General features: G+C 37.9%; 1 protein-coding gene across 13 annotated transcripts in view; it reads left to right on the top strand.

Moving 5' to 3' along the window:
- EFCAB3 (EF-hand calcium binding domain 3) overlaps positions 1-23,862 on the top strand; it is a 93,203-nt gene that overhangs the window by 37,776 nt on the left and 31,565 nt on the right. For 10 of the 13 annotated variants that reach the window (XM_077853931.1, XM_077853930.1, XM_077853933.1 and 7 more), the window contains 3 exons: positions 2,687-2,740; positions 4,223-4,327; positions 13,106-13,159. In XM_077853931.1, coding sequence (XP_077710057.1) covers positions 2,687-2,740; positions 4,223-4,327; positions 13,106-13,159 — 213 coding nt within the window. Of the gene's footprint in view, positions 1-444; positions 652-2,686; positions 2,741-4,222; positions 4,328-13,105; positions 13,160-23,379; positions 23,613-23,862 lie in introns of those variants that run through there. The other 3 variants (XM_077853936.1, XM_077853938.1, XM_077853939.1) reach the window with 3 other exon arrangements.

Raw genomic sequence — 23,862 nt, 5'->3', positions numbered from 1 at the left:
CCACTTGTGCCCTAGATCTCCTTTCCACCTGCCTTCTCAAAGACTTAAGTCCTGCAGCTTTCCCCCTTTCTCTCTTGCATCATCAATTTCTCCCTCTATAGATTCCACTGACATGCAGATAATGCTTTCCTATTTTCCTTGTGCCCTACCAGTTACCACTCCATCTCTTGGTTCCTCTTCAGAGAAGAACCTTTCAAAAAGTTGTCTGGTGACTGATTGTAGCTACACTTGTGGTGAGCACAGCATAATGTATAAACTTGTCAAATCAGATGTTGTACACCTGAAACTAACGTAACATTGTGTTAAGTATGCTTCAAAAAGGAAGGAAGGAAGGAAGGAAGGAAGGAAGGAAGGAAGGAAGGAAGGAAGGAAGGAAGGAAGGAAGGAAGAAAGAAAAAAAGAAAGAAAGAAAGAAAGAAAGAAAGAAAGAAAGAAAGAAAGAAAGGAAGGAAAAAAGAAAAAAGAAAAGAAAAGAAAAGAAAAGAAGAAAGAAAGAAAAGAAAAGAAGAAAGAAAGAAAAGAAAGAAACCCAAACTTGTGGTTACTCTTTGTCTCCACTTCCTCACTGCTCCCATTCACCCTTTAGTGCTCCTTTCCTGCCTTGGAATTGAACCAGCTCTCAATCATCAATGACCTCTATCTCTTGCCAAGGTTCATGGTCAAGTCTCTGTTCTTATTTTACTTGATATCTCAGCAGCATTTGACATAGTGACTAACCCCTCTTTATTGAAACATTTTTTTCTCCAGACTTTTGAAGCCCCATACTCACCTGGTTTTTCCTTTCCTCATAGAGAGCTGCTTCTCAGTTTCTTTTTCAGTTTCTGACTTTTTCCCCTGCAAGATCTGTAAATAATGACCTGTCCAGGACAAGACTCTTGGCTATGATTTTTTACCTGTATCTTCTTCCTAGGAGCTTGCATCCAGTCTCATTGGATCAGATATCTCCTTTAAGCTGATAAAAGCAAATTTATATCTCCAGTTCAACCTCCCTAAGTCAGGAATGGTATCTCAAACTAGCTATTTGAGTATCTCCACTTGGATGTCCAAAAGTCATCATGAATTTAATGGAATAGTAATTAATTCCCCTAAAAAGCCTTAAGCCCTCCTCATCTCAGTAATAGCATCCCATCTACCCTGCTGAGTGAGAAGGGGGGCGGGGTTAGGGGGAGATGAGAGGAAATGAATAGTTTTCTTCCTTGATTTCTCCTTTCCCTTATATCCCACATTTTTTTTAAGATTTTATTAATTTATTCATGAGAGACACACAGAGAGACAGACAGACAGACAGACAGACAGAGGGAGAAGCAGGCTCCATGCAGGGATCCTGATGTGGGACTCGATCCCGAGACTCCAGGATCTCGCCCCAGCCAAATGCAGGTGCTAAACTGCTGAACCACCCAGGGGTCCCTATATCCCACATTTAAATCTAGGTTCTACCTGAAAAATATGTCCTAAATCCATTTATCACCACCTATACTGCTGCAACCCAAGACACCAGCATCCTTTTCCTGGGACACTCAGATCATCTCAGATCATCTCCTCTCTAATCCCCATTCCTCCAGTTTCCATATCCTGCATACAGTAGCCAGAGTGATCTTCTGAAAGCTGAAATCAGATCAAATTACTCCCCTTCTTCAGGGCCTCCAATGAATTCCACTGCAACCAGAACAAAAATCACAACTTTATCATCAGGCCAACAGTGCCCTTCACAATTTGGCCCGTGTCACACCAGCCTTTTCTCTGCCTCTCAATCATATCAAATTCTTCCCTGTCTTAGGGCTGTCCCATGTACTGTTTTTCAAATTAGAATGCTCCTCCCCTAATTGTTTATATGACTATCCTCTTCCCAATCATTCAGGCCTCAACCCAAATAGATCCTCCTCAGAGAGGCCTTCCCTGACTTCCCTGTCTAAAGCAATCCTAATGTTACACTTTATTATATAACTCTATGTTATTTTTATAACATCTTAATCTTAACAGTATCTGAAATGATCTTTTTTGTTTTACATGTTATCTGTTTCCCTCTGCTAGATGTATACTCCTTGACATCAAGAATTCTGCCAGCTGGTTTACTTTTGTATCCCCAAAGATTAGCAAAGTGCCTGACATATAGAAGCTACCCTCTATATGTTTGTTGATTAACTGACTACAATAAAAAAGTACTCGAGGTCAGGTTCATTTGTTGTGTCTCCCTATACTGACCTCTAACCAATCACTGCTTAATTTAATCTTAACTCTGGTGGTCTCTAAAGCAAAGGGAAAAAAAGGAGATACAAGAATGATTCATTAGAAATTGAAAACTTGGGCAGCCCTGGTGGCCCAGCAATTTAGCGCCTGCCTTGGCCCAGGGCCTGATCCTGGAGACCCGGGATGGAGTCCCACGTCGGGCTCCCTGCACGGAGCCTGCTTCTCCCTCTGCCTGTGTCTCTGCCTCTCTCTCTCTCTCTCTCTCTGTGTCTCTCATGAATAAATAAATAAAATCTTTAAAAAAAAAGAAATTGAAAACTTTCTTCATTTCTAAGATAACACTATTATCTCTGAGTCTGTAAAGTTCTAAGGAAAATTTGGGGGGAAAATGCTGAATTCTTCTAGCCTTCATAGTTTCAGAATTTATGCATCATAAATTTTGTGGGTCTCAGTAAGACCAGCTTATCTGATTCTTAAGCTTATACTATCTGCCTTACAGGTGATAGAACAATTGGACTGAATCACTTGATGGATGCTATCAGTTACATCAAGGGTAAGTTGCAAGCTATGATGAAAGGATATTATAAGTAACACCTTAATGTTTTGCAGTTGGTAGGGAAAAATATTTCCCCTTCATATATGTTTAAATTCTTGCAAATATATTCCATTTTTATGGATGTTTCTGAACTTGGGTAAACAGTAATTACTGTATGTTTATGTAACAATGCCCATATTCTCTGAAATTTTCCCCAAAGAGTTTTTCAACATAGTAATAGGTATCAAGAGTCCAAGAACTATTCTTTTTCCCCCACAAACCCCACTCACAGGAATTTATCCTCTGAAAATAATTAAGCTGAATAAAAGAAAAAAAATCTTACCTAAAGCCCTTCAGAGAAATTTGAAACAGCCCTAAATATCTAACAGTATGGGAATCACTACAGACACCATGGCCTGTTAGGCTAGTGGGATATTTGTGTTGAAATGTTAACCATAAGGATTATGTGGCAACTTGGAAATATGTTAATGATATCATATTAGGTTGGAAAAGCAAAATACAGAATTGTGTATATATTAAATTTCCATACAGTGAAAGTATAGCCTTATTGTCAAAGGCCAGAAGTAAAATATGAAAAACTACAAATGGTTTTTGTGGTAGGGTAGTAGAATTATATTTTTACCCTTTATTAATCTTTAATGTTGTTGCATTATTTTTGTAATGAATGAGAAAAAATTACTTCTGTGTTGAGATGAATAAAATTCTTGGAATGCATAGTGATCAGAGAAGTAAACTCCAAGCAAATATTTTTAAATAAAAATAAAATTTTAAAAACTGGTCTAGGGATCCCTGGGTGGCGCAGCGGTTTAGCGCCTGCCTTTGGCCCAGGGTGCGATCCTGGAGACCCGGGATCAAATCCCACGTCGGGCTCCCGGTGCATGGAGCCTGCTTCTCCCTCTGCCTGTGTCTCTGCCTCTCTCTCTCTCTCTCTCTCTCTGTGTGACTATCATAAATAAATAAAAATTAAAAAAAATAAAAAAAATAAAATAAAAACTGGTCTAGAGAAACTGAATTTTCAAGTAGGGTAGGAGGAAGGGTAAAAAGAAAACCAAATCCCTGTATGTAGTTTAACTTGCTATGGATTTTGCAATACCTCACCTGTCAATTCCTAACCTTGTAATGTACTTTCTTTTTTGTAGCCACCAGAATTAAAGACACAGGAATTTTTTCTTTTACGATTCATTCATTCATTCATTTTAAAGAGACAGAGAGAGCACAAGCAGGAGGAGAAGGGAGAGAGAGAGAGAATTTCCAGCAGGCTCCAGGTGCAGACTTTGTGCTGAACACAGATTCTGTCTCAGGACCCTAAGGTCAAACCAAGAGTTGGATGCTTAACCAACTGCACCACGAGGGTCCCTGACACAGGACTTTTTTCACAACCTCCTGTTGATTTGGGGTATATATGTGGGCGATAACATTTTTCATCTTTTATAGATAGTTCTATAATATTTCCACTATTTGTTTCTTAATTTTTCTAAGGAGAGGTGATTGATATCCATGACTTAGAAAACTTTCTAGCAAGTGAAGGAATCAAGCTCACAGAAGAAGACATGAAGGAGCTGATGCCTCATTTGACAGTTAATGGCAAGTGTTTTAAAAATTCTCTTCTCAAAAAAAAAAAAAAATTCTCTTCTCTTCCCAGAAGTGTCTTTGTTATCCTGTATATATGATCCTCAGAAATTATCTTTGTCTTTTCATCACCTCAACAATGCTTCTCAAACTTGAACATGCATATGAATCACCTGGGCATTTGTTAAAATGCAGATTATGATTTGGGTCTAGGTTGGAGCCTGAAAAATTCTGCATTTCTAACAAGTTCTCGATGATGCCAATGCTACTGGTCCATGGACCACACTTTGCCTATAAAGGTCCTCAAAGATGAAGAAATGATACATTAAGATTGTACCCAGCCTTTCATTTCTTAAGTCACAAGTACAAGCAATATGTTAAGGTATGATTCCAGTCCAAAAATAAGAATGAAAAATATTAGAGTAATTGAAATTTAAAAATAAAAATGAGTATTAAAGAAAGATATACAAGAGGAACCCAGGGAAGTTAAGGATTAATTGATTTCATTTATGTTTGCTCTTTTGTTTGCTTATTGCAATTTGTATTATTGAATCTGGCTACATGCTTATCTGCTGGCTCTTCTGTTCTATAGCTACTTTATTTTTTTTTTCTATAGCTACTTTAGATGAGTCTTTTTCTTTTCTACTATTTTCTTTGCTGTTCTAATTTTATTTTTTTTTTAAAGGTGATCTGAGAGCATTTGCGGAGTAGCATTTCTTACTATCATGCTTCAGTGATGTTTCTGTGCATCTCTGACCTTCAGTGTAAAAGATTGTATATTGACTTCTTCAACCAACAAATATTTATTGATTACTGAATATGTCCAGGCACTATACTAGGTACAGGAATATAAGAGTGAAGCAGGGAGTATAGACTTGGTTTCTCTGCTAAACCTAACTGAAAGTAGGAAGTAAAACACTGAACCAGTATGTTTCTCAAATCTTGGTTTTAAAGCAATAAATTTGAACTTACTCATTGCAAACATCACTTTCTGTTCTCTCCAGCTTACTATATCTTCTTATTCACCTAGACTTTCTTCCTCCCCTCTCTCCAATGGAGGAGAAGAGGCTCTTTTCAACACCTCCAAATCCATCGCTCTTGACCTTATCATTTCCTAGTTCTTCAAAAATTATTTTTTAATTATTTTTTAATTTTTTTTTAATTTTTTTTTTTTAATGATAGTCACAGAGAGAGAGAGAGAGGCAGAGACACAGGCAGAGGGAGAAGCAGGCTCCATGCACCGGCAGCCTGACGTGGGATTCGATCCCAGGTCTCCAGGATCGCGCCCTGGGCCAAAGGCAGGCACTAAACCGCTGCGCCACCCAGGGATCCCTAAAAATTATTTTTTAAATTGAGATATTATTGACATATAACGTTATATTTCAAGTGTACAACATGATGGTTCAGTTATTTTTATTTTAAAAGAATCGTTTCTTCCATAATTCCTTTCCAACACATTCAATTTCATCTCTTTCTTTCTACTCTATGAAGAGGCCACATGGTCCACCACTGCTTTTTTTTTTTTTAAGTTTTTATTTATTTATTCATGAGAGACACAGAGAGATAGGCAGAGTCATAGGCAGAGGGAGAAGCAGGCTTCCCTCAGGGAACCTGATGCAAGACTCAATCCCAGGACACCGGGATCATGCCCTGAGCCAAAGGCAGACACTCAACCACTGAGCCACCCAGGTGCCCCCTCCCACCACTGCTTTTATTTTTTTTTAATTTTTTTTAAATTTATTTATGATAGTCACACAGAGAGAGAGAGGCAGAGACATAGGCAGAGGGAGAAGCAGGCTCCATGCACCAGGAGCCCGACGTGGGACTCGATCCCAGTTCTCCAGGATCGGGCCCCGGGCCAAAGGCAGGCGCCAAACCGCTGCGCCATCCAGGGATCCCTGCGCCATCCAGGGATCCCCCACCACTGCTTTTAAAAACTAACCTTCAACTGGTTCTTCTGCCTTATAATCATAATCACTCATCCCTCATTCCTTTCTCAGCTCACTTTTATAGGAGCCACTTCTGCTTCCTCTGTTCACATTCTCTCTGAATCCTTGCAATTGGCTTCTCTGCTCACATAGCCCTTGACTCAACTGAAATAGCCCTCAGAATCCGAAATTACTAATGATTTCCTTTGCCAGCTTCACATATTCTAGCTTCCAAATGTGGGAACAACTGAGGGTTTATTTCTCAGTCTTCTCAGTTTTAATTCCTTCCCACCCTTGATTATATCACTTCCTGATGGTGGCTTCATTATCAACTCTCCATGGCAGCAGATCTCAAATCATAGTGCAGGGACACTCTCTCTTTTGAGAGGTCCATGAGATTGAAACTATTTTTAAAATAACAGTAAAGGGCAGCCCAGGTGGTTCAGCGGTTTAGCGCCACCTTCAGCCCAGGGCGTGATCCTGGAGAACTGGGATCAAATCCCATGTCAGGCTCCCTGCATGGAGCCTGCTTCTCCCTCTGCTTCTCCCTCTGCCTGTGTCTCTGTGCCTCTCTCTCTCTCTCTCTCTGTATTCTCATGAATAAACAAAATCTTTAAAAAAATAAAAATAAATAAAATAAAATAACAGTAAGACATTATTTGCCTTTGCCATTCTCATTCATTCACAAATGTACAATAGATTTTCTAATAAGCTACATGACATATCCACACATGATATCTGAAAAAGCTATTAAAATATTTCTTTTCTGGGTGCCTGAGTGGTTCAGTTGGTTGAGCAGCAAGCTCTTGATTTCCACTCAGGTCATAATCTCAGAGTCGTGAGATCAAGTCCCATATCCAGCTCACACGCACATACAGCCTGCTTAAGAGTCTCTCTCTCTCTCTCTCTCTCTTTCTCCCTCTGCCCCTCCCTTTGCCTCGCACTCTCCCTCTCGATCAAAAATAATAATAATAAAATATTTTTTTTCTGACTACATAACTCTGAGGCCACATTTTCTTCAACAGAAGAAATATATCATAGCAAACTAAATGCAGAAACAGATTGAGAATCCCAGCTGTCTTCTATTAAGCCAGACATTAAAGAGATTTGCAAAAATGTAAAACAATGCTATTTTAGTTTAGGCTGCTATAACAAAAATACCATAGGCCGGGTGGCTTATAAACAACAGAAATGTATTTCTCACAGTTCTGGGACCAGAAGTCCTGAGATCAGGGTGCCAGCAAGGTTGAGTTCTGGTGAGAGCCCTCTTCTGGGTTTCAGATTGTCACCTTCTTATGGCATCCTCACATGGCAGAGAGAACAGAGCAGCAGGCTTTCTCCTGACTAATCCATTCATAAGGGTCTGTCTTCACAATCTCATCCTATCCTAATCACTTCCCCAAAGCCCCGCCTCCTAATACCTTTACACTGGAGATAGGATTTTAATATCTGAATCTGGAGAGACACATTCAGTCAGTAATACTACCTTTCCCACTAAATTTTAATGCCTTAATTTTCTCATTTCCAATTGACACATATTTTTCATTAAAAAGTATGTTAACATGTACTGGATTTATTATTGCTATTTTTTTTTTTATTGCTATTTTAAAACCTTTTTTGGGGACGCCTGGGTGGCTCAATGATTGAGCATCTGCCTTTGGCCCAGGGCGTGATCCCAGAGTCCTGGGATTAAATCCCACATTGGGCTTCCTACAGGGAGCCTGCTGCTCCCTCTGCCTGTGTCTCTACCTCTCTCTCTGTGCTTCTCATGAATAAATAAATAAATAATCTTTAAAAAGAAATAAATAAAACCTTTTTTAAATTTCTCAGTTTTAATATCTAATATGGTAATTATAACCCACGTAATAGCTATAACACACAAACCTTTTGGAGGTCCTCAAAAATTTTTAAGAATGTAAAGAAGTCCTGAGACTAGCATGTTTGTTCTCTGGATTATTCTTTCTCACCACAGTATTTTCAGTTGCCTGCTATATCTTTTTTTTTTTTTTTTCTTTTTTAAATGTCAGCTGAGTCTGGAAAAGATACTGCCAGATCCAAGTCCTGTAATATCCCTTCTCCACATGTAACCTTTGGAGTGTCATACCTTGAAACACAGAAAAGATGAACTGTATTGAAAAAGTAGAGAGATTTGTCTCACTAAGATTTATCCTTTCTTCCAATACACTCACCTGAGGGAAAAATGAATCTAATTCCCAAGCAAACCAGTTTCTCTAGTTCTTCTAACTCATGGGAGAAGTTCCAGCCTGCCATGGCATTTTAATAATTTCACAACTTTTATCAGTTTTTATGAGTTTTTTTTATTTAAATTCAATTAAATTAACATACAGTATATTATTAGTTTCAGAGGTAGAGTTTAGTGATTCATCAGCTCATATAACACCCAGTGCTCATTACATCACATGCTTTCCTTAATGCCTGTTACCCAGTTAACCTTTCGCCCACCCCCCTACCCTCCAGCAACCCTCAGTTTGTTTCCTCTAGTTAAGAGTGTCTTATGGTTTTGCTCCTTCTCTGATTTAATCTTATTTCATTTTTCCCTCCCTTCCCCTATGATCCTCAGTTTTGTTTCTTAAATTGCACACATGAGTGAAATCATATGATAATTATCTTTTTCTGATTTATTTTGCTTAGCATAATACCCTCTAGTTCCATCCACATTGGATGCAGAGAAGAGGAACCCTCTTGCACTGTTGGTGGGAATGCAAGCTGGTACAGCCACTCTGGAAAACAGTATGGAGGTTCCTCAAAAAGTTAAAAATAGAGCTACCCTATGACTCAGCAATTGCACTACTGAGTATTTACCCAAAAGATATAAACATAGTGATCCAAAGGGGCACCTGCACCCCAACGTTTACAGTAGCCATGTCCACAATAGCCAAAATATGGAAAGAGCCCAGATGTCTATCAATAGATGAATGGATAAAGAAGATATGGTATATATACACATGGAATATTAATTACTCACTTTTTATGTGACTTCTCTGTGTTTGATTCAAATGCTTTACAGGAAATGGGAAAGTTAGAGTACATTCAATAATAGAGGACCTGAAGAAGTTTAAACATGAATGGAAATTCATGATTCACTTTATAAAAATGGATAATCTGGTGCTATGAGTTTATTTTTATATGTATTTTCTCAGTTAAAAAAGTAATACTATTCATTATAGGAAATTTCTATGTTCAAAAAAATGAAAGAATGGAAAAGGAAAATTTTAATAATTTCTAATCCTCTCAATGATAATCTATAACTTTTCTCACCCTTAATTTTTCCCCTTATACATACAAAATTTTTGAGCAAATTTGTGCTTTAAAGTCCTGCTTTCAAAGTACGTTTCCATTTTCTTATTAATACTTGAAACTTACCTATTGATAGGTACATCTGATGACCCCAAATTCCTTTCTGGATGCCTGTGAAATTTAACACATAACCTCAGTACTTTCTGTTTGCAGGCCTCTTAACATATTTATTTCTAAAATAAGTTTCCCAATGCCAAATACCACCGTCTGTACTTACTTAGAAAAGAATGAATGGGAGGTTTGAAAATGATGCTGTGAAACTCATCAGGAGAGGCAAGTTAAAACTTGTCTTCTGTCCTCTTGCTCCTAACACAACCTCAATCTGTACTTCAGTCTCCAGTCATTTTGATTTGCTCTCTATACCAGCATTTTTCAATGAGAATGATTTTTTTTAATTGATGTATCTCTGAAAGCCTGCTAGTGATTCAAAAAGAAGAATTTAAGAATAATTTAAGGTGTTTTATGTAAGTATCTACAAAATGAATCTTAATAAGAGAAGATAAATTTAAATTCTGGGCACCCACACTTAAATTTCCAAATGAGTTCTGTTGTCTGTTGTATTTTATTATTTGCAAAAGAAAAAAAGATGTCTTTGAATAGGTCCCATTCTATCCCATATATTGCTGCTTCTGACGCTGGTGCCAGAAAACTTTCAAAAATGTCTGCTTAGTAGCTTTTAACCCCAGCATTTAAAATCATGGTGATAAATTTAGAGATGTTAGAAGCAATCCTCTGTGATCCTATATAAGATCAGTGTTCATCTGGCAGCCCAGGTGGCTCAGCGGTTTAGTGCCACCTTCGGTCCAGGGCCTGACCCTGGAGACCCCGGATTGAGTCCCACTTCGGGCTCCCTGCATGGAGCCTGCTTTTTCCTCTGCCTGTGTATCGGCCTTTCTCTCTCTCTCTCTCTCTCTCTCTCTCTCATGAAAAAATAAATAATTTTTAAAAATCAGTGTTCATCAATAAGCATTTATTGAGTACCTAAGCACTGTGAAAAAGAAAGTTCAGCAATAAAAAAGAGACAAGCTAAGTTCCTGCTCTCAGCAAGACTGTTTTTGAGTAGATAGTATATGCTCAATAAATGCTTGTGGATTTGACTAATAGAGGTTCTAGTCTCCTGCTTTCAGATAATGGAAGATGCACTAACCCAAGCAGCTTTATCAAGGTCATTCTCATAGTAACCCTCCCAATCTGGGCCACTCAAAAGAAGTAGTTATATAACACTATATAAAACCCCAGGGGACCTAAGTGAGTCACCCAAATCAGAATCCATTGTTAAAACCCTTTTACAAAACTGAGAGAACACAACTTGCCAGTCCTGTCTGCTTGCTTTTCCATCCTTTTTTATCCTCTTCCATTTCTTCTTTCTACCTGTTTTTCTTCTCTTTTCCCTGTCTCTATTAATAGACTATTTTTATCTCACTCCTGCTGCCACTTGTTTTCCTAGTACTGTTGCCTTTTTCTCTTGTGTTTCCAGTCTCTATTAAACATACATGTTTCACATGCCTACCCTGCTCTCCAAGCACTTGCTTTTTTCACTACCTAACCCCATTCCACTTGTTGCCACCAAAATGTATCTTATTCTGTGAGGTCCACTGTGCATTAAAGAATATGTAGACATTGAAAAGTATGTTTCATAATTTTAGAAACTTCCAATGGTAGAGTCTATTACACAAATTCACCAGATACTACTTAAAGTCCACTTACTAACTTTTCTTATGGATATAGGTATTTAGGGAACAGATTTATTTCTGAATACAGTATTAACATTTTTTGTACATTCAAACACATGCTACCTATGATTTAATTTTTCACTCTCAAATTTCTGATGACTAGACTCATTTTTTAGAGAGTGGCATTTTTTTTTTACACTTATGTATCTTTTTCTCTCCAATTCCCATTTCACCATTTCTATTTTTCTAAGGAATAAAAGTAAATTTCAGCTACCTAAGTGTAATAATATGAATATGACACTTCTATGTGAACATCATCAAGACCTGTCAATAATTCATGTCATTTGATGTTAAACATTCAAATTTCACCTCTGGCCTGCAGTGATATAGGTTGTAGGGTTCTGTATGAGATTTTCTAAAACCATACTTATTAGGTCTATAGGGGAAAACTCTAATATACATTTAGAAAAAGGCTATTGTGTAAAATCTGCCTCTTGTCAGAAACAGTAATCTTCCATGTCACATTGCTAACCAGAGTGGTACCACATGCAATATTCTAGGATGGCATAGGATGCCACCAGCAAACTAATGTCTAGGCAGGGAGAAGAACCAAGCAACAGAGAAAAAGAGAATAATGAGAGGGAAGGGAGGGAATAAAGGTGTTTGGTAGGTTTTTCTTAATCCTACAAATAATGTATTTTGTATTAGTATTAATCTCTCCCTTTGCATAAAGAAAATATACCTATTTTATCTGTACTGCCTTCTACATGATATATTACCCTGTATAGCCTTCACAGCCTAAAAGTACTACCAAAACTTTTCCATGTTTCCATAGCATAACCTGCAACTGAGCTTTCTTGACATTAAAATATATATTATTGACTTTACCTGGACAAACTAAACCAAACTTAGGGAATTGAACTATTATACCCAGCACTTTTCTCCTGAGTTAATCTCCTTGTGTATATAAAATGAAACTATGTGACATTTTGAGGGAAAAAAAGAAAAGAACCAGTACTATTAAAGTACTTGTTTGGTTGTTGTTCTGGCCATGGGATGAGGTAGAGCAAGGAGGGGAGATTTTGTAGTCAATATTTTAACATACATTGCATGCACACATTTCACAGGAGAATTCACTAGAAAGAAATCTCTATACTATTAAAAGGCATATAATTAGTCAACAGTTCATAACCAAAGCACTAAGGAAAATGAAATGGACAGTAGGTCATTCTCCTCAAGTCAACAAGTTTTCAAAGTCACTTCACTTCCTTTCATCCTAAAAGATGATAAATGAATAGTCTTAGGGCAGCCCCTGTGGCGCAGCAGTTTAGCACCTGCAGCCTGGGGTGTGATCCTGGAGGCCCAGGATTGAGTCCCATGTCGGGCTCCCTGCATGGAGCCTGCTTCTCCCTCTGCCTCTCTCTGTGTGTGTGTCTCTATGAATAAATAAATAAAAATCTTTAAAAAAAATGAATAGTCTTACCTTCAATGTTGACTCTATAATGCTTTTTCAAAAACAATTTTTTGGAGTTTGATACACTAAGGCACCAAAAATGGCTGTATAAATTAAGAGGTTTATCACTAACTAGAGATGAAAGAGTGCACTTGTCATGATGAGCACCAGTGTTGTATGGAAGTGTTGAATCACTGAAACTGAATATACAACTGAAACTAATACTGTACTGAATGGTAACTAACTGGAATTTAAATTAAAATTCTTAAAAAAAAAAGGGGTATGTCATATATAACTGACATTTTCTTCACTTTCCCACTCATCAGAAGAAAAGTTAAAAGAAAAATTGTAATGTCCTCCTATACTACTTTTTAAAACTTTAGAAATGCATATAATTTTGACTCTTAATCTTGTCTTTAAGCAAAAGGGATGGTGCCACCACATAAGTTGGTGAAAACTGGACATGATACTGAAGGTGAGTATGAGACCTAATGTGAAGGCATCGTCATGATGGGATTTAATACTTTGACTTATATATTTCAATCCTATGGTTATTTTCCCTCATTAGTTTTGTTAGCCACTACCCTCTATCTACTTGCTGATAGGCAACTGTAAACCATTCTCTCTCCAGCTATTTTTCTGAGTTCCTTTTGCTTTTATAGTCCACACCACACTGCATCACATGTGATTTATCAGATATTTTCCATTGTTTTCTAATGGATTTGTTTGTGATTAATTTCTTTTTCTTTTTTCTTTTCTTTTTTTTTTTTATTTTTTGTAAGATTTCATTTATTTGAGAGAGCAGAACAGGAGAGAGACAGAGCCACGTGAGCAACAGTGGGGTGGGAGAGTACAGAGGGTGAGGGAGAAGCAGGCTCCCCCTAGCAGGGAGCCCAATGTGGAGCTTAATCCCAGGACCCTGGGATCATGACCTGAGCAGAAGGCAGAGCTTAATTTACTGAGACACCCAGGAGCCCCCATGATGAATTTCTTTTCATCTCTAGTTACTTTGTTTCTTATTTGGTACGATTTATAGTGCAACTACACAGAGCAAATGATCCTAACTCTGCTACTAAAGAGATTAATTCAATTCACACTGTGCTTTAGTGGTCTTATCAATAAAATGAAAAAGGTGAATTAGATTAATGATGTTAGTTCTGTTCTTTTTCAGCTGCAAAATTCTAACTTTTGTGGTTGAAAAGACATCATCAAGAAAATGAAACAACAGGGATCCCTGGGTGGCGCAGCGGTTTGGCGCCTGCCTTTGGCCCAGGGCGCGATCCTGGAGACCCGGGATCGAATCCCACGTCGGGCTCCCAGTGCATGGAGCCTGCTTCTCCCTCTGCCTGTGTCTCTGCGCCTCTCTCTCTCTCTCTCTCTCTATCATAAATAAATAAAAATTAAAAAAAAAACCTAAAAAGTTTATTTAAAAAAAAAAAAAAGAAAATGAAACAACCCACAAAACAGGTGAAATATTTGTAAATTATTTATCTGATAAGGGTCTGATATCCAAAGCAAAACATAATAATATAAGACATTTGTAACTCAACAATAAAAAGACAAATAACCTAACTTTTTAAATGGGCAAAAGATCTAAAATCATATAAAAATGACTGATATTCACATGAAAAGATGTTCAACATCGTTAGTCGTTAAAGAAATGCAAATCAGGGCAGCCCCCGTGGCGCAGCGGATTGGCGCCACCTGCAGCCTGGAGTGTGATCCTGGAAATCCAGGATCGAGTCCGCGTGGGGCTCCCTGCATGGAGCCTGCTTCTCCCTCTGCCTCTCTCTCTCTCTCTCTCTCATTGTCTCTATGAATAAATAAATAAAATCTTAAAAAAAAAAAAAGAAAAATGCAAATCGAAACTTCAAGCTACCACTTCACACCCACTTGGATGTCTACAAAAAAAAAAAAAAAGACAATAACGAATGTTAATGGGGGCATGGAGAAATTGAGAGTCCTCATATATTGCCAGTGGGAGTGTAAAATGGTGCAGCTGCTGTGGAAAACAATTTGGTAATCCCCAAAATGTGAAGTATAGTTACAATATTACCCAGCAATTCCACTCCATGGGTTATACCCAAGAAAAATGAAAACATATGTTCACACAAGAATTCTTACAAGAATGTTCATAGATAGAAACAAGACCTGTAATAGTTAAAAAGTGAAGAAAATCCAAATTTTCTTCAACTGATAAGTGGATACACAAAACGTGGCCTATCGATAACAATGGAATATTGTTCAGCCATAAAAAGAAATAAGGGGATCCCTGGGTGGCTCAGCAGTTTGGCGCCTGCCTTCAGCCCAGGACGTGATCCTGGAATCCCAGGATCGAGTCCTGCCTCAGGCTCCCTGCATGGAGCCTGCTTCTCCCTCTGCCTGTGTCTCTGCCTCTCTCTCTCTCTCTCTCTCTCTCTCTCTCTGTCTGTCTCTCATGAATAAATAAATAAAATCTTTAAAAAAATAAAAAGGGGAACCCTGGGTGGCGCAGCGGTTTAGCGCCTGCCTTTGGCCCAGGGCGCGATCCTGGAGACCCAGGATCAAGTCGGGCTCCCGGTGCATGGAGCCTGCTTCTCCCTCTGCCTGTGTCTCTGCCTCTCTCTCTCTCTCTCTGTGTGACTATCATGAATAAATAAAAATTAAAAAAATAAAATAAAATAAAAAATAAAAAATAAAAAAATAAAAAGAAGTATAGATACGTGCCAATGCTGATGAACCTTAAAAACATTATGCCAAGTGAAAGAAGCCAGACAAAAAGGCCACATATTATATTGTTCTGTTTATATTAAATATCAAGAATAGGCAAATTGATAGAAATAGTAGATTGCCTACAGGCAACCATATGGGGAGTAGCTGCTAGTGGTACAGGGCTTCTTTCTACATGATGGAAGTATTCTAGAAGTAGATGGTGGTGATGGTTATACAACTTTGTGAATATACTAAAAACCACTAAACTCACCCTTTTAAAAGAGTGAGTTTTATGGTATGTGAATTATGTTTAATTGTCTTTAAAGTATAGGACTGACAAAAAAAAAAAAAAAACCCACAAGAATGCCAAATCTGTACCTGTTTACTTGTCAAGCTCTGTAAATGGAAAAAATAAACAATAGGCTGGCCCCAAATATAAATCTTAGTCCCAAAGCACCTTCCATATACCCAGTGTATCTATCTGTGGAACCCCACTTATGTCCTGGGACTATCAGCCCCACAGATATCACACCAGTCTACCAGTTCTAAACTACCTAGGATATGCCCACAAGTAAATTAAATGAAATTGCCCTTCATCCCATGTGGTTCTGGTTAGATAACTATTGGTGTACCTAAATTATAATACATGCCTATTCCCTGGGATATTTTAATTTCCTATGTATACCACCCTATTAATTTTGATGACTTCTGTCACCAATATTCACTCACAGATCATGGAAACCTGAATTTGGGTGAACTGGTCCCACTTCCCTGTCAGCTACTTTTGCCATCTTTTATATCGTTATTCTTTGTTCCTAGCAGATACTAGGTATCTGCTGAAGGAATGAATGGATGCCTATATCCATTCATTTAAACAATCAGTTAGTGTCTGCCATGTGCCAAGCATTATTCTACATGCCTAGGACAAAAATCCCTACCCTCACAGAACTTACACTCCAGTGAAGAGATATATCTAACAACAACAACAACAAAAATAAGATAATAGTATGACAGAGACTACAAAGCATAAAATAAAGCAAGGATACTTTTCCAAAGAAGATATCCCGATGACCAACAGATACATGAAAAGATACTCAACATCACTCATCATCAGGGAAATACAAATCAAAACCACAATGAGAGACTACCTCATACCCATCAGAATGGCTAAATTAACAACACAAGAAACAGGTGTTGGCAAGGATGCAGATAAAGGGGAACCCTTTTGTGCTGCTGCTTGGAATGCAAACTGGTGCAGCCACTCTGGAAAACAGTATGGAGGTCCCTCAAAAAGTTAAAATTATAACAACCCTACGATCCAGTAATTGTACTACTAGGTATTTACCCAAAGGATACAAAAATACAGATTCGAAAGGGTACATGCACCTCAATGTTTATAGCAGCATTATCAACAATAGCCAAACTATGGAGAGAACCCAAGTGTCTATCAACTGATGAATAGGTAAAGAAGATGTGGTGTATATATACAATGGAATATTACTCAGCCATCAAAAAATAAAGTCTTACCATTTGCAACGATGTGGATGGAGCTAGAGTGTATTAGCTAGGTGAAATAAATCAGAGAAAGACAAACACTATATGATCTCATTCATATGTGGAATTTAAGCAAGAAAACAGATGAACATACGAGAAGGGGGGAAAAAAGGAGAGAGAAGCCATAAGAGACTTTTTTTTAAAGATTTTGTTTATTTATTCTTAGAGTGCCGGCAGGGGGAGGAGCTGAAGGGATAGGAGAGGGAGGGGAAAGAACCTCAAGCAGACTCCATGCTGAGCACAAAGCCCGATGTGGGGCTCCATCTCACCACCCTGAGACCATGACCCAAGCCAAAACCAAGAGTTGGATACTAGATAAACTGAGCCACCCAGATGCCCCAAGATTCTTGACAATAGAGAACAACCTGAGGGTTGATGGAGGAAGGTGGGTGAGTAAAATGGGTGATGGGTATTAAGGAGAGCACTTGTGATGAACACTGGGTGTTGTATGTAAGTATGTATCACTGAATTCTACTCCAGAAACCAATATTGCACACTATGTTAACTACCTAAAATATAAATTTTAAAAATGAAAAAATAAATAAAGCAAGGAAGGGGGGTATAGGGAACTCTGGGAGCAGGGGAAGATAATCAAGAAAGGCCTTGCTGATAAAGGACATTTAAGCAAAAATATTAAAAGGTAGGGAGTGAGCCATGAATAATCTGAGGCAAGGGATCCCTGGGTGGCGCAGTGGTTTAGCGCCTGTCTTTGGCCCAGGGCGCGATCCTGGAGACCCGGGATCGAATCCCACGTCGGGCTCCCGGTGCATGGAGCCTGCTCCTCCCTCTGCCTGTGTCTCTGCCTCTCTCTCTCTGTGTGTGACTATCATAAATAAATAAAAAATTTAAAAAATAATAATAATCTGAGGCAAGAGCACTCCGTGTAGAGGGCAAAGCAAGTGTAAATGCCTTTTTATAAGAGCATGTTTACAGTATTTGAGAAAAGGCAAACTGGCCATTCTGGCTAGAACAGAGTGAACAAGGGCAATGGGGGACATAAGATCATAGAACTAGGAGACAGGGCTATCATGTTTAGTCACATAGTCTATGCAATGCACAATTGCAGGGTTGTGCAATAAGGTATCCCAATAAGGGCGTAATGCAGGTGCAACCAGTAAAGATCATATAAGTCTTGAAGGCTATTGTAAAGGTTGGATTTTTACCGAGTGACATAGGAAATTACTAGAGAATTTGAGCAAAGACATGATGTGATCTGACTTAGGTTTTGAAAGGATTATCCTGGCTTCTATGTGTAGGATAAACTTGACAGGTAGTGGACAAGGCAAGAGCAGAAGCAGGGAGACCTGAACAGCAGGTAGAGGTGGAGATAGTGGAAAGTAATTTGGTTACATTTATATTTTGAAGATGGAATCAACAATATTTCCTGCTAGATATATTCCCTGATGTATCCCAGGGCCTAGAACAAAATAGGCACTAATAAAATATTTACAGAATAAATGGATTGGATTAGATGTCAAATGCAAGAGAAGAGGATTGAGCATATTCCATATTAATCTTTATTAAGATTTTAATAAAATCTTTAAGAAAAAAGAATGAAATTGCTATTTCCTAACATGAAGAGATGAATGAATAGGTGACTGGATACATGGTGTTATATTTGTTGAGTTAGTAAATTCATTCAAATCCATATGGATACAAATATTATGAAAAGAAGAGCTATTAAAAATCAGAGCATTTAGTGGTTTTCAGAACATGGGTTAAGCAATTTAATATTAAAACTTGCTATAAAGTTGATGCGAAATTTTCTCATATTTGGGGGGGGCATTCAAAGATTTTATTTATTCATGAGGGACACAGAGAGAGAGGCAGAGACACAGGCAGAGGGAGAAGCAGGCCCCATGCAGGGAGCCTGATGTGGGACTCGATTCCAGGACTCCAGGATCACACCCTGGGCTGAAGGTAGGCACTAAACTGCTGAGCCACCTAGGGATCCCTGAAATTTTCTGATATTTTGGATTGATTCTCAAGAATAAACAAACAGGAGGAATATATTTTATATTTTCCCCTTATTGCCTTATAAGTATTATTCTTATAATCCCCCACACACCCTTGCACCGCATGCCTTGTTTGAATGGTATGGGGGCCAGGGTTTATTGCTGCTCCAAAAAAACCCATCCATGTATTTGTACATAAATTTTAAAATTATAACTATTGGTCTGAATGAGTGATAACTAAAGTCATATTGTGTAAAGGGGAGTAAGACTTTTAATTTCTGCAAATATTTCCGTTATCATTAATCTAGACTAGTCAGGAGGGAGCAAGAGAGGAATTGGGGCTCATCAGGATTAGGCCATCCCAGAGGATTTTGCCTACCCAGCCTACCAGAGTTGAGGGTAGGAAATAATATTTCCTTCATGCTGACATACCCTGATGATTTCTAGATCATAAAGATTAGGACAAGCCAAAGGGGAGGGAGTAATGATGAAGCACAATATCTCTGTCCAAAAAGGAAAGAACACCTTGCCTTTACCAAGTCATTCATTGAACACCTCCTATGATTCTGTCATAGAACACTGAGCTTCTGACCTCAAGGTGCTTACAGTCAGGGAAAGCAAAACAGCCAGGGAGAAAAAAGAGAAACTCTGCCTGTAAAGAAATTGGCCTACTGGGGCAGTATCTCTAACAGAGAGGTAGCTACTTTTTTATTATTCTGAAAAGTCCAGTTCCCATTAATCTGGTAAATGATAGAACTTGTAAAATGTTCGTCTCTTTAAGGCTCATATATCTTTGTCTGTACAAGATGGATCAGATATTATATATTAGGTTTTCAGAACTTACAAATTATAAATCACACTGAGACACAACATTTTGTCATGGAGTTTTTCTGCTTTAGCAAACAGTACTACATAGGAAGAAGCCTAATACCAGATATCCTGCCCCATCTAATATTCACTTCCTTTTTATTCCTTATAAGGTCAGAAGAGAATATGAGCCTAAATAACTATTAGAGTAATATGGTTGAATTAATTCCCATAGAAAACAGCTATATTCATTCAACATTCCTACTCAAATATCTTTAGGATTCCCCAGTGCTAATAAAGTGCAGACTGCCTTAGCTTAACAATGAAGATGTGTATATGTCTAAAAAAAACAAAAAAAAAAAACAAAAAAAAAAAAACAGATTAAATGAATGACATGCATGGTATAAGAAACTAGAAAAATTAATAGGGACTATGGCAATCAGGAATCTTAATGATTTTAGCTAAAAGGTTGACACTTGTTCTGCTCTAGCCAATTACTGCTATACCAGAATGTGAGCCATTTTCTGATCTTTGGGTTTTTCATGCAAAGTCCTAAACTGATAACTCTATGTTTTCATTTATGAAATTTAAATTTTTTAAATGCTCTGTAAGGCAAATGAAACTTGTGTGAGATTCAGATTCACAATCTCTGCTTCTGTTTACCACCCAATCCAACATACCTAATCCTTTTTGCTTCCACTATCTCACTTAATGTAATCCTATCCTCTAATGTAGCTGAACTGTTTCTCATCTCCTAATTTTTATGATTATTCTACATGCTTTTGCTCTTTTTTCACTCTAAATTGCTCTTCCCTCAGTGCTACATGTTAAAAATTCTGCTTCTCCATACATATAAGACCCAAAGCAGTAAACTCTTAGAAGAAAACGTAGGAGAAAAGCTTCATGACAGTGGGTCTGGGAATGAGCCCTTGGATATGACACCAAAAGTAAAAATTTTTAAATTGGACTGCATAAAAATCTAAAACTACTGTGCATCAAAGAACACAATCAACAGAGTGAAAAGGCAACCTACAGAATGGAAGACAGTATTTGCAAATATTTCAAATAATAAAGGGTTAATATCTAAAATATGTAAAGAACTCCTACAACTCAACAATAACAACAGAAAAAAAAAGCGGGCAAAAGAACTGAAGAGACAGTTTTCCACAGAAGATATACAAATAGCCATTAAGTATATGAAAAGATACTCAGGGTGTCTGGGTGGCTCAGTCAGTTGAGCCGTCAGCTCTTTTTCTTTTTTTTTTTTTTTAAGATTTTATTTTATTTATTCATGAGAAACACAGAGAGAGGCAGAGACACAGGTAGAGGGAGAAGCAGGCTCCATGCAGGGAGCCAGATGTGGGACTGGATCCTGGGTCTCCAGGATCACGCCCTAGGCCTAAGGCAGCACTAAACCGCTAAGCCACCTGGGTTTCCTGAGCCATCAGCTCTTGATTTCAACTCAGGTCATGATCTCAGGGTCTTGGGATTGAGCCCCATGTCAGGCTTCATACTCAGCAGGAAGTCTGCTTGAGGATTCTCTCTCTCTTCCTGCCCCTCTGCCCCGTCCCTGCTCATGTGCTTGCTCTCTCAATAAAATAAAAAAATAAATCAAAAAAAAAGAAAAGATCCTTAACATTACTAATCACTAGGGAAATATAATTTAAAACCACAGTGAAAGATCCCTGGGTGGCGCAGCGGTTTAGCGTCTGCCTTTGGCCCAGGGTGCGATCCTGGAGACCCGGGATCGAATCCCACATCGGGCTCCCAGTGGGAGCCTGCTTCTCCCTCTGCCTGTGTCTCTGCCTCTCTCTCTCTCTCTCTTTCTCTCTGTGACTATCATGAATAAATAAAAATTAAAAAAAAAATAAAAAATTAAACCACAGTGAGATATATCACCTCACGCCCATCAGGGTGGCTACTGTCAAAAAAAAAACAAAAAACAAAACAGAAAATGATCTAGAAAAATTAAAACCCTTGTGCACTTAGTGGAAGTGTAAAATGGTGGCAACCATGGAAAACAATATTTCTTTAAAAAACTGAAAATGGAATTACCATGTGATCCAGCAATTTACTGCTTGGTATATATCCAAAAGATTGAAAGCAAGGTCTCAAAGAGACATTTGTACACCAATGTGTCATAGCAACTTTATTCATAGTAGCCCAAAGGTGAAAGCAATCCAAGTGTCCTTTGGCAGATAAATGGATAAATAAAATGTGGTACATATAATTATTATTCAGGCTTAAAAAAGAAGGAAATTCTGACACATGCTACAACATGGATGAACCTTGAGGACATTATGCTAAGTGAAATAAGCCAGTCACAAAAAGACAAATACTGTGTGATTCCACTTAGATTTCTAAAGTCTAATTCATAGAAAATAGAATGGGATTAAGGGGAAGGGTAAATGGAATGCTATTATTTAATAATTTTAGAAGCTCATTTTTGCAAGATAAAAAAGTTCTGGAACTTGGTTGCACAACAGTGTGAATATACTTAACAATACTAAACTGTATGCTTGAAATGGTTAAGGTAGTAAATTTTATGTTTTTTTACCACAATTTAAAATAATAATATTAATATTAATATACTTCTCAACAATACTATCCAATAGGAACTGCCAGTATTTCCATTTTAATCCTGGTAGGCTCTAACAGAGTAGGTCCTTATTAAATACTTGTTTAATTAATTTATAAATTAAACCATCCCTTTCTTTCCCTTTGCATCACAAAGCAGAATAGGAGGCAATGTACTAAGTTCAGAAACACTAGGGAAATGTCAAATTATGCTCACAATAGGGATGTTTGGGTGGCTCAGCGGTTGAGAATCTGCCTTCTACTCAAGGTGTGATCCTGGGTCCCGGGATGGAGTCCCACATCGGGCTCCTTGCAAGGATCCTGCTTCTCCCTCTGACTATGTTTCTGCCTCTCTCTCTGTGTCTCTCATGAATAAATAAACAAGATCTTTAAAAAAATTATTCTCATAATAAATAAACTCTGAGAGCAGAGATAGGAAGCCTATAAAACTGCAGCTACTAAGTGAGGCCTGAAACAATTTTGAGGACTGAAGCTAAACCTTGGGTGTCAAAGGTATCTATCTATGCTTGGCCCTGAGGAAGATTAAAAACATGCCCAATTCCTGTGCTAAATGATTTACAATGCCATGAGACATTTAAGACCTTGAATATTAAAGTTTCTAATTTTAGAAATATTTTAGATTTTTTTTAGAAATATTTTTCTATTAAAGTTTCTAAAGTTTCTAATTATACAGTAATAATTTGTAATTGCTTTTTAAAATTACTCCTTCCAATAATATTATAGTCTTCAACCCTATGAGAGTTTTTGTTTTGTCCTTCCTAAGCTTAAGCAATGAATGAAATGGTTCTTAATCACCATTCAATCAAGGCATTTAGGTAAAAATTTTCATTTGAACAACTTCAGCTCACTAATGTTTAACATGGAATACAAAATTTAAAAACAAAAAACTTCCCCTTCCCTGAAATCCCCACAATGTCAAAATGTTCTCATTCTGCAAATCACACCCACACATACCCCAGGGGTGCTAAGTAAACCACAGTGAAAACATGGTTGCTCTAAAGCTGGAAGGGGCTCGTAGGTCATTGTCACCTGGGCCTAAGCCTGAGAAGTGAATGAGGTCACAGTTGTATGATGGAACAAACCCCCTTATTGGATTCTTGATCTGATTGAAGCCCAGAGGTGGAAGGAAGCATGGCTTAAAAGTAGGCAAATATCTGGATTTTGTAGGAGTCTATGCTGAGTCTTTTTTTTTCAATCTATCATCTCTATGAGAGATTGAAGGTAGTTTTTTAAAGTAATGTTTATTTTGCACTATGAGGATGATTTCACAGCACCTTTCAAGTGCCTAAATTATTGAGCCTCTCCGGAGTTCCCATCTCTGTGGTAGGTTTCTAGAGTTTGAATACATGTAATGGGGTTGTTTAGAAATGACTGGCTTTCCAGGCTCTGAGATGAAGACTTGGGAAAATGGACCAAACTGTAACTAAACATTCAAAGACTTTTCTTTGTGGCTTCCTAGTAGTTATCTATTATTCCTAAATCAGCAATCCAGTGTTCTTGCCAGTGAACCACCTAATACAGTCTATACTTTGAAAATTGCAATTGGAGAGGTAAAACCAACAATAAAAGGGGG

This window comes from Canis aureus, chromosome 16 (assembly GCF_053574225.1).
Source record: "Canis aureus isolate CA01 chromosome 16, VMU_Caureus_v.1.0, whole genome shotgun sequence".
NCBI lineage: Eukaryota > Metazoa > Chordata > Mammalia > Carnivora > Canidae > Canis > Canis aureus.
The sequence above is the reverse complement of the archived record's forward strand: the minus strand, read 5'-3'. Positions and strand labels throughout refer to the sequence as shown.